The sequence below is a fragment of the Vigna unguiculata genome, chromosome 1 (assembly GCF_004118075.2).
Source record: "Vigna unguiculata cultivar IT97K-499-35 chromosome 1, ASM411807v1, whole genome shotgun sequence".
Classification (NCBI taxonomy): Eukaryota; Viridiplantae; Streptophyta; class Magnoliopsida; order Fabales; family Fabaceae; genus Vigna; species Vigna unguiculata.
Window position 1 is genome coordinate 31,187,299 of NC_040279.1, and position 18,499 is coordinate 31,205,797.

Below are 18,499 nucleotides of genomic sequence, written 5' to 3' on the forward strand. Positions count from 1 at the left end.
CTATAAATGTGTGGTAGCAGCAAGAACATTTTGGAAAAAAGACTGTTTTTTATTTTTATTGTGGTGCTTTAACAATGGCCAAATTGCGTATAAAGCTAGTTTCTTCTTTCTGTGACATCACTAGCATATCCAATTTTTCACTGTACCCACAACACCTATAAACTCTTTTTTTGTTACAATATGGATCTCATTTATTCTTTAATCTTCAGAAAACAAATTTATACTGATATTCTAGTAAAATATTTTTAACTAAGAATTATTGTCTCATTTAATTATATAAAAATAATCCGTTGTGGTTATGAGTTCTTTGTTTTCTTAAAAAAAAAATGTCAATTGGTTAATTTTACATTGATAAACTCCTGTATAACAGGATTTGTGATGTTGGAAAAGTTTGTAATAACGGGTGCATATGTATATATAAAATACATATATATTAAGAAAGTTGTTTTAAAGAAGGTGGGACTAAAATTATATAATTGAAAGCATTAAAAAGAGTTTCCTGTGGAACATGAATGGTATTGGGACATGTTGGCTTTGGCATGATATGATATGACAGTGGTGGAATGCATACATTACCGACGCTATCTGTTGAGAGAGGAAGAAGGTTCCGGGATTAATTGAAGGAAGAAATCCTTGTGTTGTGTTGTGTTGTTGTGTGAACAAATCCTACAAAGACACAACACTGTCAACTGTTTCTGTTCACACAGAATGTTGGAGTCAGTTTGGGTGGGGAGAAAGACATGATCTATCTGTGTTCGCAGCACCACTGTTCCTCTGCCTCACCCTTATGAAGAACAAACACCACACAGCCCTACCGCAAGATATAGCAATCCCTTAGTACTTCACAATCTTGTGAGTTTCACATCTTTTTACCTCTTTTCCTCGCTACTTGCATTGTACTTGCAGCGTAGGTTGCTTTTTTCTTTTCCTTCTGCTGGGGATTTCTTGTTTCTGTTTTTTAGTCTTGTCTTTCACTTTTCTCTGGCTGGTTTCGTTGGTCAAGGCTGGGTTGTTTTCTGTTCTTCGTTCTTTCTGTGTGTCTCTCGTTTTCTGGGGGGAGGATTTTGTGGAGTGTGTTTACCTGACACGAGCTAAAAGTTTTGTCTCTATAACGAAATTTGCGGCAATCTTTGCGGTTTAGCTTCTGGGGGTGGCGGGGTGGAAGTAAAGTTGGTGACTTTGAGATCTGGGTGGGGCTGATATGCAGAGATTACGGGAATGAACAAATTGGGTATGTTATTCTCTTTGTTTGTTGAGACAATTATCAATTCTTGTTTATGTTAAGGAGATAGAGAATTGGTTCGAGTGGAGTGGACTTGTTGTTTTTGGTTCGTGGTTTGGGACAAGAGACTCGAGATCTGGGGAATAGTATGTTTTAGGTTGCTCGAGCTAGATAATCAATGAAGGGGTTGTTCAGATCTAACGAAAGATCAAGTTGTGTCTTGACTGAGACTATATATAGGATTAGAACTTCTCTCCGAGTACTTCAGATCAGAAGATTTTGGAACACATAGGATGAGTCAGTTTTATTTTCTTTGGGGAGGGAGGGGCAGAACTCTTTTTCTGGCTATGTTCATAGATTGTTATTCTTTTGTTCTAAGCACTTGTGGCGTGTTTGGGAAAATGTTCAGCTGAACTTAGCTCACACACTTTTTCTCTTTGAATCTATTAATATTGTTGCTTCTCTTTTTTGTGCCTTGACATTCAACGCTAAGTCTATCATGTTCATTTGTTTGCAGATTGGATATGGGGAGTCTTGCGGTTGAAACTGAGGATGTAAGCTCAGATATGTACCTTTCATTGGGGCTTAAGGAAACAGATAAAGGAGTAGGAGTTCCTCGGGTTTTATCACTTCTCTCTTCTGTTCTTGAGAGATTAGTTCTGAGAAATGAAACGCTATTGGAGGCAAATCACATAAAAGATGTTGTCACAGTATTTCAGGGTTTAAGAGCTCCTACTCTGAGTGTTCGTAAGTACATTGATCGTATATTCAAGTACTCAGGTTGCAGCCCCTCTTGCTTTGTTGTGGCACACATATATGTGGATAGATTTATTCAGCACACAGAAATGAAATTGACTTCACTTAATGTGCACCGGCTTTTGATAACAAGCATTATGCTAGCCGCAAAGTTTATAGATGACGCGTAAGTGCAAGTTTTAAATTGAACAAGCGCACATAATATCTAGCTGTCGTTGTATGCGTTATGTATCTTGTGGTGATATGGAAATGTTATATGTAAAACTTATCTGTTTGTGGGCCTGATATGGTTATATTTATCAGTAACTGCTATAGTCGGTTGATAATGACAACCTTAACAGTGTTAAGTATGGGGAATCAATTATATATTTGACAAAAAATATGGTTTTAAAGAAAAAGAATGGTTTTTCATACTTTCACCATTTTGAGTAGTTGTTGTCATTGTCTATATTTGATTCATTCAGCAGAAGCTGTTAGCTTACTTTGGCGTTTGGTTTACAGATTCTACAATAATGCTTACTATGCAAAAGTTGGGGGAGTGAGCACATCTGAATTAAACAGGTTGGAGATGAGTTTTCTGTTTGGAGTAGATTTTAGACTTCAGGTTAGTGTAGACACGTTTGGAAGATATTGTAGGCAATTGGAAAAGGAAGCAGCAGAAACACTACAAATTGAAAGGCCAATGCAGGCTTGTCGAATTAAAGAAAGCTGGTCAAACAAAGACGACCCTACTTGTGCTTCCACAATTGCAAGATAAAAATATGGCTGCAACAATGTAATATAGCTGTCCGCAATTAACGGGGACATTGAAATTTGAAGTGTTTCAAAGAGAGAAAAGATTGTTGTATACAATTCAACCATTCTTTTACGGACACGATTGTGGTTGGTTTTACTTGTTTTTTTTTTTTTTGTATTTTGTTTGCCCCTTGTTTGTAATTGCAAGCTTGGAACCACAGAGATTGTGATGAAATTTTATTCCTTACAATTCATTTGACTTTGCTTTAGTACCTGGTTGGATGTGTTATGGCCTTGACGGTAAGCACTGTAAAGAGTGGACTCCATCAACGCTTTAGATAACTTATTGACAGCACAAAACTGTTAATAAGCGGCACTTTCTAAGGATCTCCGAAACTCCAATGGACGAAGTATATATACCATTCATATATTCCCACTTGGTATCCACTTTTCCCCCTTCTCAAGGTAAGTGTTACTATGCTGGCAAACATTGTGATTTTATTCCTTGAGATTTAGACAAAGAATCACCAAATATAAAAAAGGTGAGTGGCTTAAAGTATTATGAGGTTAAGAATGTAAATGAATAGATTATCGGATTGCCATTGGTTCAAAAGTCATTTATCAAAGCTATCTTTTAATAGTATTACATCTTCATGGTATATAATTAATCCTAGACCCATAATCGGTACCGTGTTCCAGCTCCACGGAATGTGATTTTTTTTGGCCGCAAGAGCAAAGCTACACCACTGCACCCTGAAAGATAGGTGGGGGCAAGATCAGGTAGTATATGTATGTAACCGCGCAAAGCTACACCATTTCGTCTTTACCATTTTATTGCTTTGGCTCAACCATGTTTATCTATTTAGCAATATGAGCTAGAAGATCATTCAAAAAGTAAAAGCATCAACCCTAATTTTTAAAAACATCTCCCTATAATGATTAAATATATACTACCAAATATGCTTGATGCATACAAACTCCCATCCCAAAGCACACTACTAGTTATATACAGACACGGTGATGCATGATACCAAATTACATAGCAAAAAATGGCTTTCAATCCTTTCTTTCGTGTGCCTCAAGGCTCCAAATGTAGTATTATGGGAACATTCATCTTTCTCTTCCACAATGCCATCCATTCATAACCACAATATCCACATTCATCTGGAGTTGTCTTCTGCAGTCAGTTCCAGGAAGTCTCATAATTTTCAAATCAAGCTTCGGAGAATTCTGGTTTTATGCAAACATGTGTTTTCACCTAGAGGGCCTCTCCAGTGCCGTCCAACCAAACTTACCTTTTCTAAAATCTGCTAGGACACGGAATGCTGCTTGATGAACATCTCCATTAAATATTCGAACTGCAAGCTTCTCTATGAATCTGCAATTTAGTAAATAAAACACGCTGTATTATGTTAAGAAGAAACATTAGCACTGTCTAAACTCTAAATGCAAGACATGTATCGATGTGAATTAAAAAAAAATCGCATACATTTTACCACTTTGACTATCTACATCAATTTTGTACCGTTTACGAAGGGTGTCTCCTCCTGCAATCAAAACAAAGACTGAGAATCCGTAGTTTTAGAGGAAAGAGATATCAAACAATGCAATATTGACCACAGCGCTGTATCACTTTATAAACAGAAAAAACGTTGGAAAGCATATCGCGTAAAATGTCAGTGAAACAGTTGACATTAATATCATAAGGTACCCATGAGAAAGAAAACCACTAACTGAGTTCTAGAAACAGAAGTTTTTCTCAACTAAAATAGGATTCTGTCACGTCACATACCTACTGTGGGAAGCTTTGTGAGCATCTGCACAAGAATTGCAGCAACATCAGCCACATCATAGGACCTCTCTCCAATATCATCACATATGGCGAGTTTTATAGCAGCTGACTGATCACTGATTCGCATTGGGAGTATCCCAGGAGAATCCAGCAGTTCAAGATCATTCCCAAAACGAACCCACCTATCACATTAAGAAAGAAATATGACAAATTACATATTCAGCACTTATAATGAGAAACCAAGTCGGAACAAATTAGTTGCAGCATACTTTTGTAGGAAACTGATTTTTGAAGCCATTTGCACTTGAACAGAATGTACTATGTAAATCGTTAACGTTTTCGTCAGTTGAGCAAAAAAAAAAAAACAGAAGCTATAATTTTCAACATTTGGGATAAAATTTACTGATGAAATTCAGAGGACAGGATGCATCCATGAGATTTTGTAGTGCATTCCTTTTTTCTCATTTTAGTTGTCATTTAAGAATAAAGAATAGATGCCATACAAACTTAAAAGTACTGAAGCTAGTTTGAATAATAGGTTAAACAAAAAACAAATTAATTTATGAATAAAAAAAAATTGCTGCAAATTTTAAATACTCCTAAATTCTCAATAAAAATAACTATTTAGTAAAACAAAATGAATAACCTACCTCAACTCTCTTGTAACTCCAGGCCTGGGAGCTGCTGGGCACATTCTTCGCTTTAACAAACGGTTGATCAAAGATGATTTTCCAACATTAGGGTATCCAACTATTCCAGCTCGAATCTATTAAACAGTAGCATTCATTCTTTAAATAATAATAATTTGGGAGACATTCAAGTGAATGACAACAATCAGGCAAATTTTTATTTATCATACAATTTACTGAGCACATTTTAAATTAGAGAACAACGGATCAATGAGAAAGAGTGTTGTGACTTGTGAAAACAAGAAGGTACTTATCTCTTTCTTTCTCTAGGAAACCATGTGTTATTTTTTTAGATGGAAAAGTAGCCCTTTTAAGTTACAAGTGAGAAAGAGAAAAGCCAAAGCTAGTGTGCACACAGTACATTTATTTCTTTCTCAGATAAAAGGTATTTTTTCCTTATCCTTTGAGAAAGAAAAGTAGGACTTTTACTATAGACTTGGCATAAGAAAACGAACAAAAGAAAAGACAATAAAAATGGGTATGCAATTGCTAGGAGGAACCCACCGCTCGAGGAAGTAGACCTTTGGCTCTACGCTTAACATTTACATCAGCTGCTAATTCCTTTGCCAATCGGCCTAGCTTCATCGTTCCCTGTACTGATAACACGTGATCAGGCATCCTGTACATGAAACTTCAGAATACGGAGAGCTATGGTAGAAAGAAAGATATTGTTTCAATACCATTCCAAGCTTCCCATTGGAGAAGACAACCTTTGTGCCATTCCTAGTAAAATAATCTGCCCAAGCATTGCGATCTGCAGTTGATATCATGTCTTCTCTATTTAAAACCAAAATTCTCTTTCTATTTCCAAGCCATACATCCATCTACAAAAGAAGAAGTAACAGTAAGATGAAGTCTAGGAATGAGTCATCCTAGAACACGTGGCCTTAATATGGTATTGGGATGTAATGTCTCGTACGTGTACTAAGACTTAATGTCCCAAAATTCTGTGACATTAGTAAAAATTTTTAGGATAGACACAAAAAATAAACTGTTATTCATAAAACAAAGAAACTGAGTAAAATGACTGTAACACTTTATAACTAAATTACTTGTTAAATAAAGACACTAAGACCAACAATATAGAACTGCAAGAAACAAGTATATATTTCTTCAACCAAATTGAAGATGATAAAAGAAAACCTCTTTGGATTTAAATAATGCGAAGGAGTGAGGAAAACATAAAAAAGTTCTACTAAAGCAATCACAGCTAATTTGGATATACTTCTCAAGAAGAACAAGAAAACAAAAGGAATCAAGTTATGCACCTCAAATTTTTTTTCCCCACCAACATTCCCACAAGGGAAGTGTAGAAGTTGATTTTCATATATTGAATTAGTTTAACTCACTTTACTTCCTATTTCTGTGTGTGCTGAGAAGTTTGTTCAAATAGGCTCTTAGTTCAAGATAACAATGGGTGCAAAGGATAAACGATAGGTTATTTATACTATTATTTAAACGATAGTTCAAGATAACAAGAGATAAAATTAAATGGCTAAATGATTTTATTGGTTGGGCTTGAGAAGTTATTTATACTACTATTTTTTACGTTAATCTTAATTCCCTAAACACTAGATGATGACACTTATAGGGTTGTCATTCATTTAGCTAGCTATTTAATTTGGGTTCTGTAATGTGTAACGATCAATGCAAAATATGAAAGTTTCAAAGCCAGTTTTAGCATATTATATGCCGCCTTCTTCATAGCATAAGAGTAGGTATAGTTTTATCGTTCTATCAACAAAAGTAAAGCACAAACATCATTCATGTCAATTTTAGGCGGATACTTAACAAAGTTAATATTTTTAAATTTTAAAAAAGAAAGAAAGATACTTGCCTGTGGATGACTTGTGGACATGGGAATTCGTCCATCCCGCACCTCTATCACAACATCCATCAACTTGAGCTGCTCCTTCAGTTCTTTTTCTGCTTTTGCAATATGACCAGGAAACCACTGCCACATGCCCCACAAGAATATGAAATTTTGCACTAATGCAACAGTACACAGTGCGTATTAATGGGGAGACACATAAACAAATACCTTACCTGCACAGGGCGCAATGTCTTTGTCCAGTGATAAAGATCAGTGTCCAGGTCACTCCAATGATCACTCTCTTCTTGAAACCCATCAAATAAGTTGCCGCTGGGATTGCCATATCCATTATCCCTCCAACTGGGGCCTCCCACACCAATTATCTGCATCAAAAAAACTGAATATATTACGAAAAAAAAGATGAAAACTTGAATTTTTCAAGCAGTAACACATACACAAATAACAAAACCCGCGAGATGCAATCTCGGGAGGTGAAAGTGTATCGGAAAAAGATAGAAAGCTGAGTGAAAAGGGGAAAAAGGGTTGCCTGAATAGTGGGGGATTGGGATGAGAGAGCCGATACGGAGAATCTGCCACGGTTGGGAAGGAAGTTTGTGGGAATTGACGGAGAGTTGGGGACCCATAAACCTGATAACTGAACACTCATCACTGTGCTGTTCGACTACTCACTCTCAACTCTTTTGTTTGGGATAATACTGAAGGAGAACGAAAGACGTGTCAATTGAAAGGAGAGTGGATTTTTTCTTTTTATCTTACCAAAATCTTTGAACACTTCGGTTTTCTTTATGTAACACGCTCAGGTTGGCCATTCATATAAATTGGGTATAAGTATTTGTATTTTGAGTTAATAGGTCTCAAATGTTTGTAAGTTTACATGATGATTCATATAAATTTTTAAAAACTAAAAAAAGTTTATAATTTTTTAATCTTAGTTTAAATATTTTATAGAAACAAAGATATATTACAAGTATAATAATTACAAAAAAATTAATAATTTATTATTTATTATAAGTAAGTAGGGAAACATATTATGAAATTATGAAACAAAATCTGCACTTGTATATTGATGATTATGAAAATAAAAAAATAATATATATATATATATATATAGTTATATAGTTATATAGTTATATAACATAAAAAAAATAAAAGAAAAGCAATTTAATGTGGATTGTGAGATGAGATGGGACAAATTACCCGTTCCCAAGTTATGTAGGGTCTGCAAGTTAACGGGTTTAAATATTCAAACTGACATTTTTTACAGCGAACTAGAAGTCTGCCATCCCTAAATATACTTCTTTATGAGTTGAAATTACTTATTCATTGTTAGAGTTAGTGTTATTAGAATTTTTTAGATGAAAAGAATACGAATTTAATATGAATGGATTAAAGAGATGCTGAAAATCACTTCAAAGAGTATGACAAACACAGGCCAACAATTAGATAAAAATAAACATGATGGAAAAAAAATTCTAATGGTGTTTTTGTTTCCAACAGAAGAAAGAAAGAAAAAAAAGGTAAAAAAAATTGGAAAAACAAAATTATAAAACAAAAAAAAACGATGTAAAACTTTCACCTCTAACTTTCTCCGGAGAAGAAAGTTCAATTATTTCAACTCAATCAATTCCTTTTAATGATAAAATATATTATGTGATACATATTTTATTCAGCACCTAATTACTTGCAAATTTTTTATGAAAATGATTGCAAGTATTTTACCCAAGTCTCAATATCTGTATGTAATAATTTAATAGAAATATCATAGATATTCAGAATTAAATACTTTATTAATTACTAATTTAATTGCTACAACGTAGTGATTATTGAATTTAAAAAAGCAGTTATAGTGGCTTATTGTCAGATTTAGTAAAGTTCAAGAATTAGAACAATGATTACTAATAATATTAATATTTCTCTAAAGTTTGATGGCCACTCATAATGGAATAGAGGCATGCCTTTTGGAGAATGAAATTTCAATTCAGTTGTAAGACTGCCCAATTGTTCACAGCTTGAGATAACATTCATGAATTTGACTACGACTTTGGATATAAGTCAGCTTTCCTTAGCAGTTCCTTCAAAGACAGATCCTAAGGAGGATTCCATTGAGGTGAAGAGTTCATGACTGTAAAAATAATAAATTAATATATTTTACTTAATCAAACAAAATTACTATTCCCCACTGCATACACTAAAATAAAGAATGATCTGATTATACCCGCTCTCTCAAAAGATCCATCACTGAGCCTTCTATATCCAACTAAAATTTACAGCTTTGTACATTGTTTCGCCTTTCCCTCCAGTCATGGTTCAAATCTAGGAGTTCTCACAAGTCTGCTGGATTAGATTTGGCAAGTAAATCTGAGAAGAACATGCATATGTTTGGTAGAACGTGACGTAACACTGTACTATACCTGCATATTGAAAAGGTGAAAATATATATTAGAATGATGAATGAAATGAAGTTTGGAAGTACTGTCCAGATTGTAAAAATTATAACATACCATGGTTCACGACTCAGTACATTAAAGTTCTCCAACATAAACAGTATGCATGCATTTCTTAATGAAGCAGCATTGAAGTCTTCAGCCATCTTGTACAGTGGTACAACATTTTCCACTGAAATTTCCTATAAAATTAAATTGGTTAGCCTTCAGATAAAATTAAGCGATTATAAAAGCTTTCTATATAAAAGAAACAAATCATGAAACGCAATTTTGGTGTACCTGAACAATAGCACATTCACAAATACGCTTAAGACCGTCCAGAAGATACTGATCTGCCGCTCTGAGGAGATCCTTAGCCACATCCAAACTGACATCTACCGTTCCAGTATATATAAATCTAGAAGTATCAACGTAAAATTAGTTGCGATATTACAAAAAGAAAAGGAAAAGATGGCTAAAAATGCACCTCATCATCAATTCAAAGACATTCCACTTTATATTTGGAATCAGTACATTGTTTGCTTCCCTCTCCTGCACCAGAATTCAAAAAGGGATGAAATTCTTTTATTGGTAGACCATGTCACAATAAATAAAAAATTTAGGACTTAAAACCAAAGCACAATACAACCAACTAATCAATTAATGCTTACCCTATAACTGCCATCAAACATAGCCCGAAATATGTCTGAAGAAACTAAACAATCTCTATGAGCATAAAAGCTTTTACCTGAAGAAAGGAAAACAAAGTACATTAGATCGTATATCGAAACCAGTGAGCATAGAAAGTAAACAAAATTAATAACAGGAGAAAATTTCACAGCAGATACTCCACCTTCAACCAGGAATGTAACGTCAGAAAGTTTTGGATTGTTTACATATTCCTCGCCCAAGTACATCTGCAGCAAATATTATTGGTTAACAAAAAAATTATGACAAAGAAAACGTCAACGAAAACGTGCTAAGCCCCACAAGAGAAGAGTAAAGTACCTGTTGATTTGGTGATCGAGGAGGAAGTTCAAAAAGGGAGACAACAGAAGTATGGGCTTTGGCAGCTAAATTGTGAAGCGCAGCTGAAGCATCACCCTTCTGATTTACGTTTGGAGATTTAAGCATGTCCATCAGCAAATTTAACCCTGGAAATTTAGAGTAATGCTGAATGAAACGCATGTACAATATACGGTGAGTGAGAAATAAAAAGAAAATGCAGATATCAATTATTTACCACTATTGTCAATGAATATAGTTTTAATATCACGAGGAGAACATAAGTACGCAAGAGCAATAACTATACGTCTTTGAACCTTTTCTTCAGGGTAGCACATAAGACGTATTAGGTGTTTCAACACCTGCCGAAGAGGAATAGATATAAAAAAAACTATCCAATACGGTACAATTAAAATAAATGGAAAACATATACAAGTCACCCGCAAAGAGTTTGCAAGAAAACTCACTCGCCCTTGAGTCTTTTCCTCTAATCTTTTTAACGCCTTCACTGCACACTCTACAGTTTGCTGCAAGTTAAGTGACAATCACAAGAAAATCCACTTAGTGAGTGAGGAGTTGTGTATTCCATTAATTACAAAGTTATCATTTAGAAATGTAATCATGTATTAAGTGCAAATTTATTACTCTTATCACAAAGAAGAATAAATCAACATACTTGACTCTTGAAATTTCCAGTCTTCAGTCTTTGAAAGCCATCAGCCTTAACAATGCAAACAACATTGTCCTATCATAAAAAAAGTCGTTACATCAGTGACAGCATATCATATTATCACTGTGCATCAATGCAGTGGCGGAGCTTTCTCGGATGTGAGAGACTACGTCTCCAATTGCTTTTACATACATACATGCACACACATATATACAGTATATTTTGTATATGTGGCCTCTAAATCTTTTTTCTGCATCTACAAATAAATTGTCTCTCCAAAATATTTTAATAAAGATTCACCACTCTATAATAATTTTAAAGAACAACAAACATTGTTGACGGAGAAATGAACAAGGAGATTAACTTCACCTCGTTATCAGCAAGACCATAGAGAGCAAAAACAACATTTTGTTGGACAAGCGTCATCTTTGAGTCAAGAAGTTTAAGCAAAGGCTCTATACCTCCACTATGAACAATACCAGCTTGATTGTGCGAGTCCTAACATTGGAACGACATGTGCAAAATATAAAGTTATGATAGAAAATGGCAAGAGTAAAAAAACCAGTGCATAATATTACAGAAGCCAAGAACTTTAAACATACAAGGTTGCGTATGCTACATTATAAACACACAACTTTAGTAATCAATTCGAAATAGTGACGCATAACAACTCTACGAAAGTTATAGATAATCATTATTTTAATTATTATAGAAATCAGATCAGAGGTAACTTGAGGAATATGTTACCCAAAAAATGATGTACCATGGGTAAAGAGTATAATGCTCATCAAAGTTTATATTTGAATACTTGATTAATTGACAATCCTAGACCGGGCTGATCAGGCACTGTTATGTTATGATAATAAAAAAATCAATTTGGATTCTTCAATTCTATATTACGTTTTATAACCACAGGGCTAAATGTTTGTTGATTCTAGAAATCACCTGTGCCAACCTCCCAAGTGCAAAAGATGACATTTCTTGAAGCTCAGCATCAGAAGACTTCAGCATATCAACCAATGGTGGAATAGCCCCTCGTTGGGCAATATGAACCTGTATGAACCAAAAAATACGGAAGTCAATAAGTGGACTTTAGTAGCAACTGATTAATCGTTTTACAAGTTCTCAAAACTACTTAATCTACCTTGCAATCCGAATCTGTCGTTGCAAACTGACCAAGTAAAAGGGCTGCTTCTCTTCTGCTCTCCGAACAACAGGAACTATAATTGAAATTATAGACTAACGAAGGTTACTTAGAAGGAAAAGTACAAATTACTAAACAATAACAATAAAGCAATAACTCACTTTCAAAAAATTACTAAAATGTTTGAAAAGCATATATTTTTTCTTCTATTGATTTCTAACAGAGAAATCTAAGATTGAAGCACAACGATACCTTAGTAAACAAATGACAGGTTGTAAAGCACCAGCTAAAAGAACATCTTTCTTGATATTTGGCGAAGAGTGGACCAGATTTCCAATCACACCAATCTACAAAAAGCGTAAATTAAGTTGTGTTAGTAGTGGAACTCTGCAAGCAACAACAGACTAACAAATACATTAATCATGTAAAGCCATTCAAGCATCTTACCGCCTCAGAATGTAATTTAGTATCCTCCGATCCAAGCATTAGTACAAGAGTGGGTAATGCATTGCATTCAACTATCTGCAGTTTTTATATCTTGTAAACAACCAAGACAACAAAATTTATCACATCTTTAATGCAGGAAATTAACTACCTGATTTTTATTGCCATCATTTTTGAATGCAAGGGTTCGCAAGGCCCGTGCGGCTGCTCTCTGCACTTTAACATCATTGATTTCAAGCAACTCAACCAAAGGAGGTATACCACCTTCCCTCCTGAATATAACATATCTATATAAGGATAACGAATACATTTGTAGAATGAATATATATATATATATATATATATATATATATATATATATATATATATATATTATTGAAAGTACTGAAGATTAAAAAAAAGAGAGAAAAACCTGACACGGGTCTTGATATCATCATTTTCATGAGCTAAGCTTGTTATTGCATCAGCTGCTCTCTTTAAAAGATTAACGAGTGGTTCAGAAATAGTACCGAGCTTGTGTCTCTTTAAAGATTCTACTAGACAAGGCAAGACTCCGGCACCTACAATGAGGTCCTGATGCTCTTGCTGTTTCACGATGAAAGTAAAGCAAAAATAAAATCAGAATTCAAATGTTACCAACCTTTAAACAATGAAAAATGTATTAAAATAGTCAACAATTACATCTATTAAAATTGACTAGTCGTTCTATAAAATTGTCATGACTAAGAGTGAAAGTCATTCTAGTTGAAACATTAAGAAACCAACACAAACCTGCTACGCACTTTGTTAAAAGTATAAGTCATTTCTCTTCAGCACATAAACACTAACAACAGTACTAGAACAATTACATGTTAAAAACAACAATTACATGTTAAAAACAACAATCACATGTTAAAAACAACAATTTATGTCCTACAATATAGTATATAAGTGTTCTCCATCCGATATATGACAAATAACATTAATAAATAAATACTCCATTATCCTAATACAAGTCATTTTATACAATACAGATTGAGACAGGTTCTAATTTCAATGGAAAATCAAAGGCAAACAATCAAAATTCCATTACATGTCCCCAACCATTGCATGTTTCCAAGAAAATCACCCAAACTGCTCAATTACTAAAGTGAAAAGAATAGTAGAAATTAATTACTTTGACGGCCAGAAGCTCAATCATGAGCGAACATCCTTTGGCTACCTCAAACTTGTCATGCTCGGTAACTCCGTCATTATAACATTTATCCGGCTTATCATCAGCAGCATTACCTGCATCTGACAGTTGAAGATGCCTCACCAGAGCAGGGACAGTACCGCAATCAAGTACATCATCTGCAAGATCCTCTGATGAAAAAGAAGCAGCAATGAAAGGAAAACATTAGATTCAGTAACAGAACATGCACAAATCAAAGCAGTTAACAACGAAAAAACACAAATGTACCGTTTTCCGCGAGTACAGATAGGTTGTAAATTGCTCTCTTAACGGTGGCGCAATCTGAGGCAGCGGAATTAAGGAGAGAAACCTGATGTAGAATCTTCTTCCTGATCTTTGACGTGAGGCACGGCGCCTCCGAATCCGTTGGGTCCGGGCTTAGATCTCCTTCCGGCTTACGCTTCAAGCCCCTTGACGGAGAGTGAGGGCTTTCCATGGAATCTTGAAAAGAGATAAAAGAGATGCAGAAGGTAGAAGATGGAAAAAAATTGGAGGGAAATCTCAGACTTCGAAAGAAACCATCAAAGAACAAGATCCATGGGTCTCTTATATATAAGGCTTTGTTTTAATTTGAGTTTTGGCGCTAGCTTTCCCGCCAGATCATTGCAGCACATCCTGTCTTGTCATTTTATAAATTTGAATATATGAATTATCTTAAATTATGAATTTTTACTCTTTTTTCATTTGAGTAATTAGTAAATTTCCTCTAACTAAGGGCATCATGATATTTTTACTTTTCATTTGAGCCGTTACAAAAAATCAGGTAACATATTTGTGATTTTTTCAGGGAAAGTGTTTTAAAAAAACTTACATAATTAATTAGTTATTACTCTGTTAAATATAGTCTAATGGAGATTTTGAAAAAGTTTTTCTTTCTCTCGGTTTAATTTATTTTTGGGAAAATATTTACTTGCACTTTAATCTTTTATCATAAAATGATCAGTAAAAAATATCATTTAGCTTCTTAAAAAAAAAAAAACATAACTGTTTTTGTTTCAATAGAATGGAAATGTAGAAATATATATGTACCGTATAACAATAAAATTAAATACACAAATACAAACATCGAGGGAAAATAGTGATTTTAATCTTTATTTGTTATTACTAGAATTCATTGATCGAAGAGTTTTTAGACGACGAAGTTGAAACCCTTGTGTCGTTATTGTTGTTGAGTAATTTGATTTGAGCTTGAGTGCACCTTGAAAGAAAAATCATTAACAAAATACTCTCATTTGCTTAACTTAATAATTTTCTGTTTCTGATATAACCAATATTAAATGTATGAATTAGGTAAGTTATTCCAATATTAAGTAGTATTTATAGATTTTTGGTCAATTTCCCTAAACTAAAATAGTCATTGAATAAAGTTATTTATAGCTATTTAGTCAATTTTCCTAGACATTAATTTTTCCATGATCAATTATCATTTTTTCTATGTTATTGTCTTTTAATTTCTTTAGGACATACACTTTTACAAATGACATAATATTGATGAGATCCCTACTTTGGTACGACCAGAAACATATTCTGCAACACATGTATTACATTTCGCCTTTTCTTTACCATCTTTTATACCAATTTTTATAAAATGATCCTAAACCTAGTTCTCCTATATCTCTTACTTTTTCTATCAAAATCGATACACTCATTCTCATTCTCTTATGTGATTGGTGGTAAAGAATCATGCAAATTATCATTAACATATTGATAATCTATTGTTTCAGAATTCATTTTGTTTTGTAATAATTGTACAATGTAACATCATTAATCATTCATTCAAATCTAAACGAATGACTAATATTTTATGAAGTATGAACTAATATTTAACAAAGTAAACACTCACCGTGAGAAACTTTCAGATTAAGCGAGAGTCCTGTGAATACAACAATAAATAAGAATTTTCAGCGTGCATTTTTTCTAAAGAACTACAGATGATTTAGATCAAACTCACGTGCACAATTCCATGCAAATAATTATAGGTAAGTTATATAAAGGGCTTAAAGATTGTTAGAGCTTTTTAGCATAATTTAAAATTTATATCCAATCACACATAATCCAACAATTAGGATGTTTAATATGAGCATAGCCTCATAGGTTTTTAAGACATAAGGATATCCATTGAAATAGGGTGTATACTAATTTCATAATTAAAATTGTGATAAATTGACTTTTGAAATGAATAAAATAGTTTTAAAATGATAAATGATCAATTAATTTAATGTTAAAATTATAATAGTCAGTTTTTTTTATGCTCTGTAAACAACTTTATGGCATGCTGTTTGATCTAATGGAGATGGGTATATTGAATTTTTTCACTTACCTCGTATATTGTTAACAGTAATTATTATAGAAATTTCAGTTGATTGATTGATAATTTTATTTAATTGAACTATGAGCGTAATTTTATTATATGATTAAATTTGAGTTTTCAAAACATCGTGTTTATGAATTTATTAATTTATTAGGAAAGTTCATGCTATTGTATGTGTATTTATATTATTACTATTTTATATATTTTTTGAATAATTAATTAAAAAATATGAAAACTATATAGTAAATAACTTACTTTAAAAGTATAAACTTAATTATTTTAAATGGTAAGAACTTAATTATTTGATTCTTTGAGAGACATGCATGTAATAAAAACACAAACCAATAAATATAAATTATGGAAGTTAACGTTTTTTTCCATTTCATCATATCAACTTTGTATTTATATAAATCATGCACTTCAAGTATTGATCATGCTATTTAATATTCAAATATTAAAGAAGTACTTGTTTATGCATTTAAATATTTAAAGCTTAAAAAGGTATTTTGTATGCATTTCATGTGGATAATATTCAAAGTATTTAAATAGTTCTTTTAAAAGTGCAATAGGACCCACAAGCATCTCAAGAAAAGAATGAAAACATTATTATATGCTAGAAGAATGAAAATAAAAAAGAACCCAATCTTTTATAGAATGCAATGTTTTTTTTCAGCAAACTAGTTATACCTTGGATTTGTCGTCGAAGCAGCTTCAGTAGATCAACAGGTACATGATGCAGAGCACGAACCCTAATTGTTCGGTGAACACTTGAACTGAAAAGAAAAATAGGAAAATTACAACTGGGAAGAAAACACGAGGTTATAAAGTGATTGCTTATATAATCAATAAATAATACCAGAAGAATGGAAGAAAAAAAAAATCAAGTTAACAGTGAGTGAGAGATGCAGATTTATCAGCTTGTTGAGTCGCAATTGATGTTGGTCCTTGAGTTAGATACAGTTTCAGTCTCCTTACTATTTATTTGTAGTGAAGTTAGGTTTCCATTTGCCAACCCACCAGTTTGGTTAAAAAAACAGTCCAACATCAACATTGCAAAGCCCAAGTCTGTCACCATGCGGGTTGGTGGGCCAACCTGACTCACCACGGATTCAACCCGAGTGAACCAGGTTCTTGATGGGCCGGGTCAAAAATTGACCCATACTGAAATTTGTACAAAAATAATTAACACAACCCGGTCCAAACCCGTAGTGGGCCGGGTTAACCCACAAATTCTGACCACTTTGAGGGCTCTATTTATAGGATTGTTAAGTTTATAAATATCGATTTAACATATATACAAGATACTAATACATATAAAACTTAAGATTTTGTCGTTGTATCTTGAAATCTATGTTCATTGAAAGTGTAACCTCATATAATTCTTTGTTGGGTTCTAAAGATTTGGGCAGAGTATGTACAATCACTAATCCAGTGATAAAATTAATTGATTATTTTTTTATAATTTAAATAAAATTATTTAAACTAAATGTTGGATTCTAGTAAAATCACTTGTTTTAATGTAATACTATTTAAAAATTTAAATTTTATACGTAAAAATATAATTTGTTTTGAATTTAATTTATATTTTAAAATTTATACTTTTTATATTAAATAATTAAAAAAATAATAATTAAAAAAATATATAGTATATTGTTTGTTTCAATAGAATGGAAATGTATAAATATATATGCACTGTATAACAATAAAACGAAACAAACAAACACAAGAATTAAGAGGAAAATAGTGATTTTTATTTTTATTTTATATTATCAGAATTCATCTAAGAGTTTTTAGACGACGAAGTTGAAACCCTTGTGTCGTTTTTGTTGTTGAGTAATTTGAATCAAGCTTCAGGTGCAGCTTGAGAGAAAATTCACCAATAAAATATCTCATATGCTTAAGTTAATAATGATATGTTAGAGTGATAACGGGTGTTAACCATATAAATTAGGTGAGTACTTCCTTTCTCTTGTCTTTCTTTTATCGGTTCAAAACCTTTCAACTGCAAAATTAAATACCTATCTTTTTCTTTTCTATTTATACATACATGTATTAGGGTCTGAACTTAGACCATGCATAATACAAAATTTACATTACTACTTCTGTGACATATATTAAAATAACTATATTACAATTATTTAAGATTACAATAAAATAAAGTAATATGTAAAATAAATTATATGCACGGGAGTATATTAGGGTTATTTTTAGAAAGAATACAAAGTAAAAAAAAATACTGAATAAATAATAATAATAATAAT

General features: G+C 32.8%; 3 protein-coding genes across 4 annotated transcripts; 1 reads left to right on the plus strand and 2 right to left on the minus strand.

Annotated features, from left to right (window-relative positions):
• Nucleotides 1-462: 462 nt before the first annotated feature.
• On the plus strand, nt 463-2,985 carry LOC114179942 (cyclin-P3-1). 2 transcript variants are annotated; one of them, XM_028066468.1, is made up of 4 exons: nt 463-852; nt 1,142-1,231; nt 1,740-2,144; nt 2,480-2,985. In XM_028066468.1, the coding sequence occupies exons 3-4, from the start codon at nt 1,747-1,749 to the stop codon at nt 2,733-2,735; spliced, it is 654 nt and encodes a 217-aa protein (XP_027922269.1). In that variant the 5' UTR covers nt 463-852; nt 1,142-1,231; nt 1,740-1,746; the 3' UTR covers nt 2,736-2,985. The 2 variants fall into 2 exon arrangements, with proteins under 2 accessions (XP_027922269.1, XP_027922260.1); XM_028066459.1 differs by lacking the exon at nt 1,142-1,231 and having other exon boundaries at nt 467-852.
• Nucleotides 2,986-3,528: 543 nt separating this feature from the next.
• On the minus strand, nt 3,529-7,805 carry LOC114179934 (DAR GTPase 3, chloroplastic). The gene is made up of 9 exons (XM_028066447.1): nt 7,555-7,805; nt 7,241-7,390; nt 7,032-7,148; nt 5,875-6,018; nt 5,699-5,785; nt 5,156-5,271; nt 4,506-4,687; nt 4,203-4,260; nt 3,529-4,091 (listed from the first exon to the last, which is right to left on the minus strand). Exons 1-9 carry the CDS (start codon nt 7,672-7,674, stop codon nt 3,968-3,970), a joined length of 1,098 nt encoding a protein of 365 aa, XP_027922248.1. The 5' UTR covers nt 7,675-7,805; the 3' UTR covers nt 3,529-3,967.
• Nucleotides 7,806-8,894: 1,089 nt separating this feature from the next.
• LOC114177824 (ARM REPEAT PROTEIN INTERACTING WITH ABF2-like) lies at nt 8,895-17,102 on the minus strand. Its single transcript, XM_028063390.1, has 22 exons — nt 17,095-17,102; nt 16,926-17,011; nt 15,771-15,800; nt 14,156-14,368; nt 13,871-14,058; nt 13,127-13,299; nt 12,866-12,986; nt 12,718-12,792; nt 12,523-12,617; nt 12,271-12,346; nt 12,072-12,179; nt 11,496-11,624; nt 11,133-11,201; nt 10,924-10,983; nt 10,695-10,818; nt 10,460-10,605; nt 10,305-10,368; nt 10,123-10,199; nt 9,939-10,003; nt 9,752-9,869; nt 9,530-9,654; nt 8,895-9,439 (listed from the first exon to the last, which is right to left on the minus strand). The coding sequence occupies exons 4-22, from the start codon at nt 14,361-14,363 to the stop codon at nt 9,352-9,354; spliced, it is 2,109 nt and encodes a 702-aa protein (XP_027919191.1). The 5' UTR covers nt 14,364-14,368; nt 15,771-15,800; nt 16,926-17,011; nt 17,095-17,102; the 3' UTR covers nt 8,895-9,351.
• Nucleotides 17,103-18,499: the final 1,397 nt, after the last annotated feature.

Excerpts from the sequence above, each read along its gene's own strand:
- LOC114179942 (XM_028066468.1), top strand. The coding sequence starts at position 1,747 with ATGGGGAGTCTTGCGGTTGAAACTGAGGATGTAAGCTCAGATATGTAC. Across the intron at positions 2,145-2,479 it reads GCAAAGTTTATAGATGACGC|ATTCTACAATAATGCTTACT; the intron begins GTAAGTGCAAGT and ends TTTGGTTTACAG.
- LOC114179934 (XM_028066447.1), bottom strand. The coding sequence starts at position 7,674 with ATGAGTGTTCAGTTATCAGGTTTATGGGTCCCCAACTCTCCGTCAATT. Across the intron at positions 7,149-7,240 it reads AGACATTGCGCCCTGTGCAG|TGGTTTCCTGGTCATATTGC; the intron begins GTAAGGTATTTG and ends GGCATGTGGCAG. Across the intron at positions 4,092-4,202 it reads GATAGTCAAAGTGGTAAAAT|ATTCATAGAGAAGCTTGCAG; the intron begins GTATGCGATTTT and ends ACTAAATTGCAG.
- LOC114177824 (XM_028063390.1), bottom strand. The coding sequence starts at position 14,363 with ATGGAAAGCCCTCACTCTCCGTCAAGGGGCTTGAAGCGTAAGCCGGAA. Across the intron at positions 10,984-11,132 it reads CTGGAAATTTCAAGAGTCAA|CAAACTGTAGAGTGTGCAGT; the intron begins GTATGTTGATTT and ends CTTAACTTGCAG. Across the intron at positions 9,440-9,529 it reads GTACTGAGTCGTGAACCATG|GTATAGTACAGTGTTACGTC; the intron begins GTATGTTATAAT and ends TTCAATATGCAG.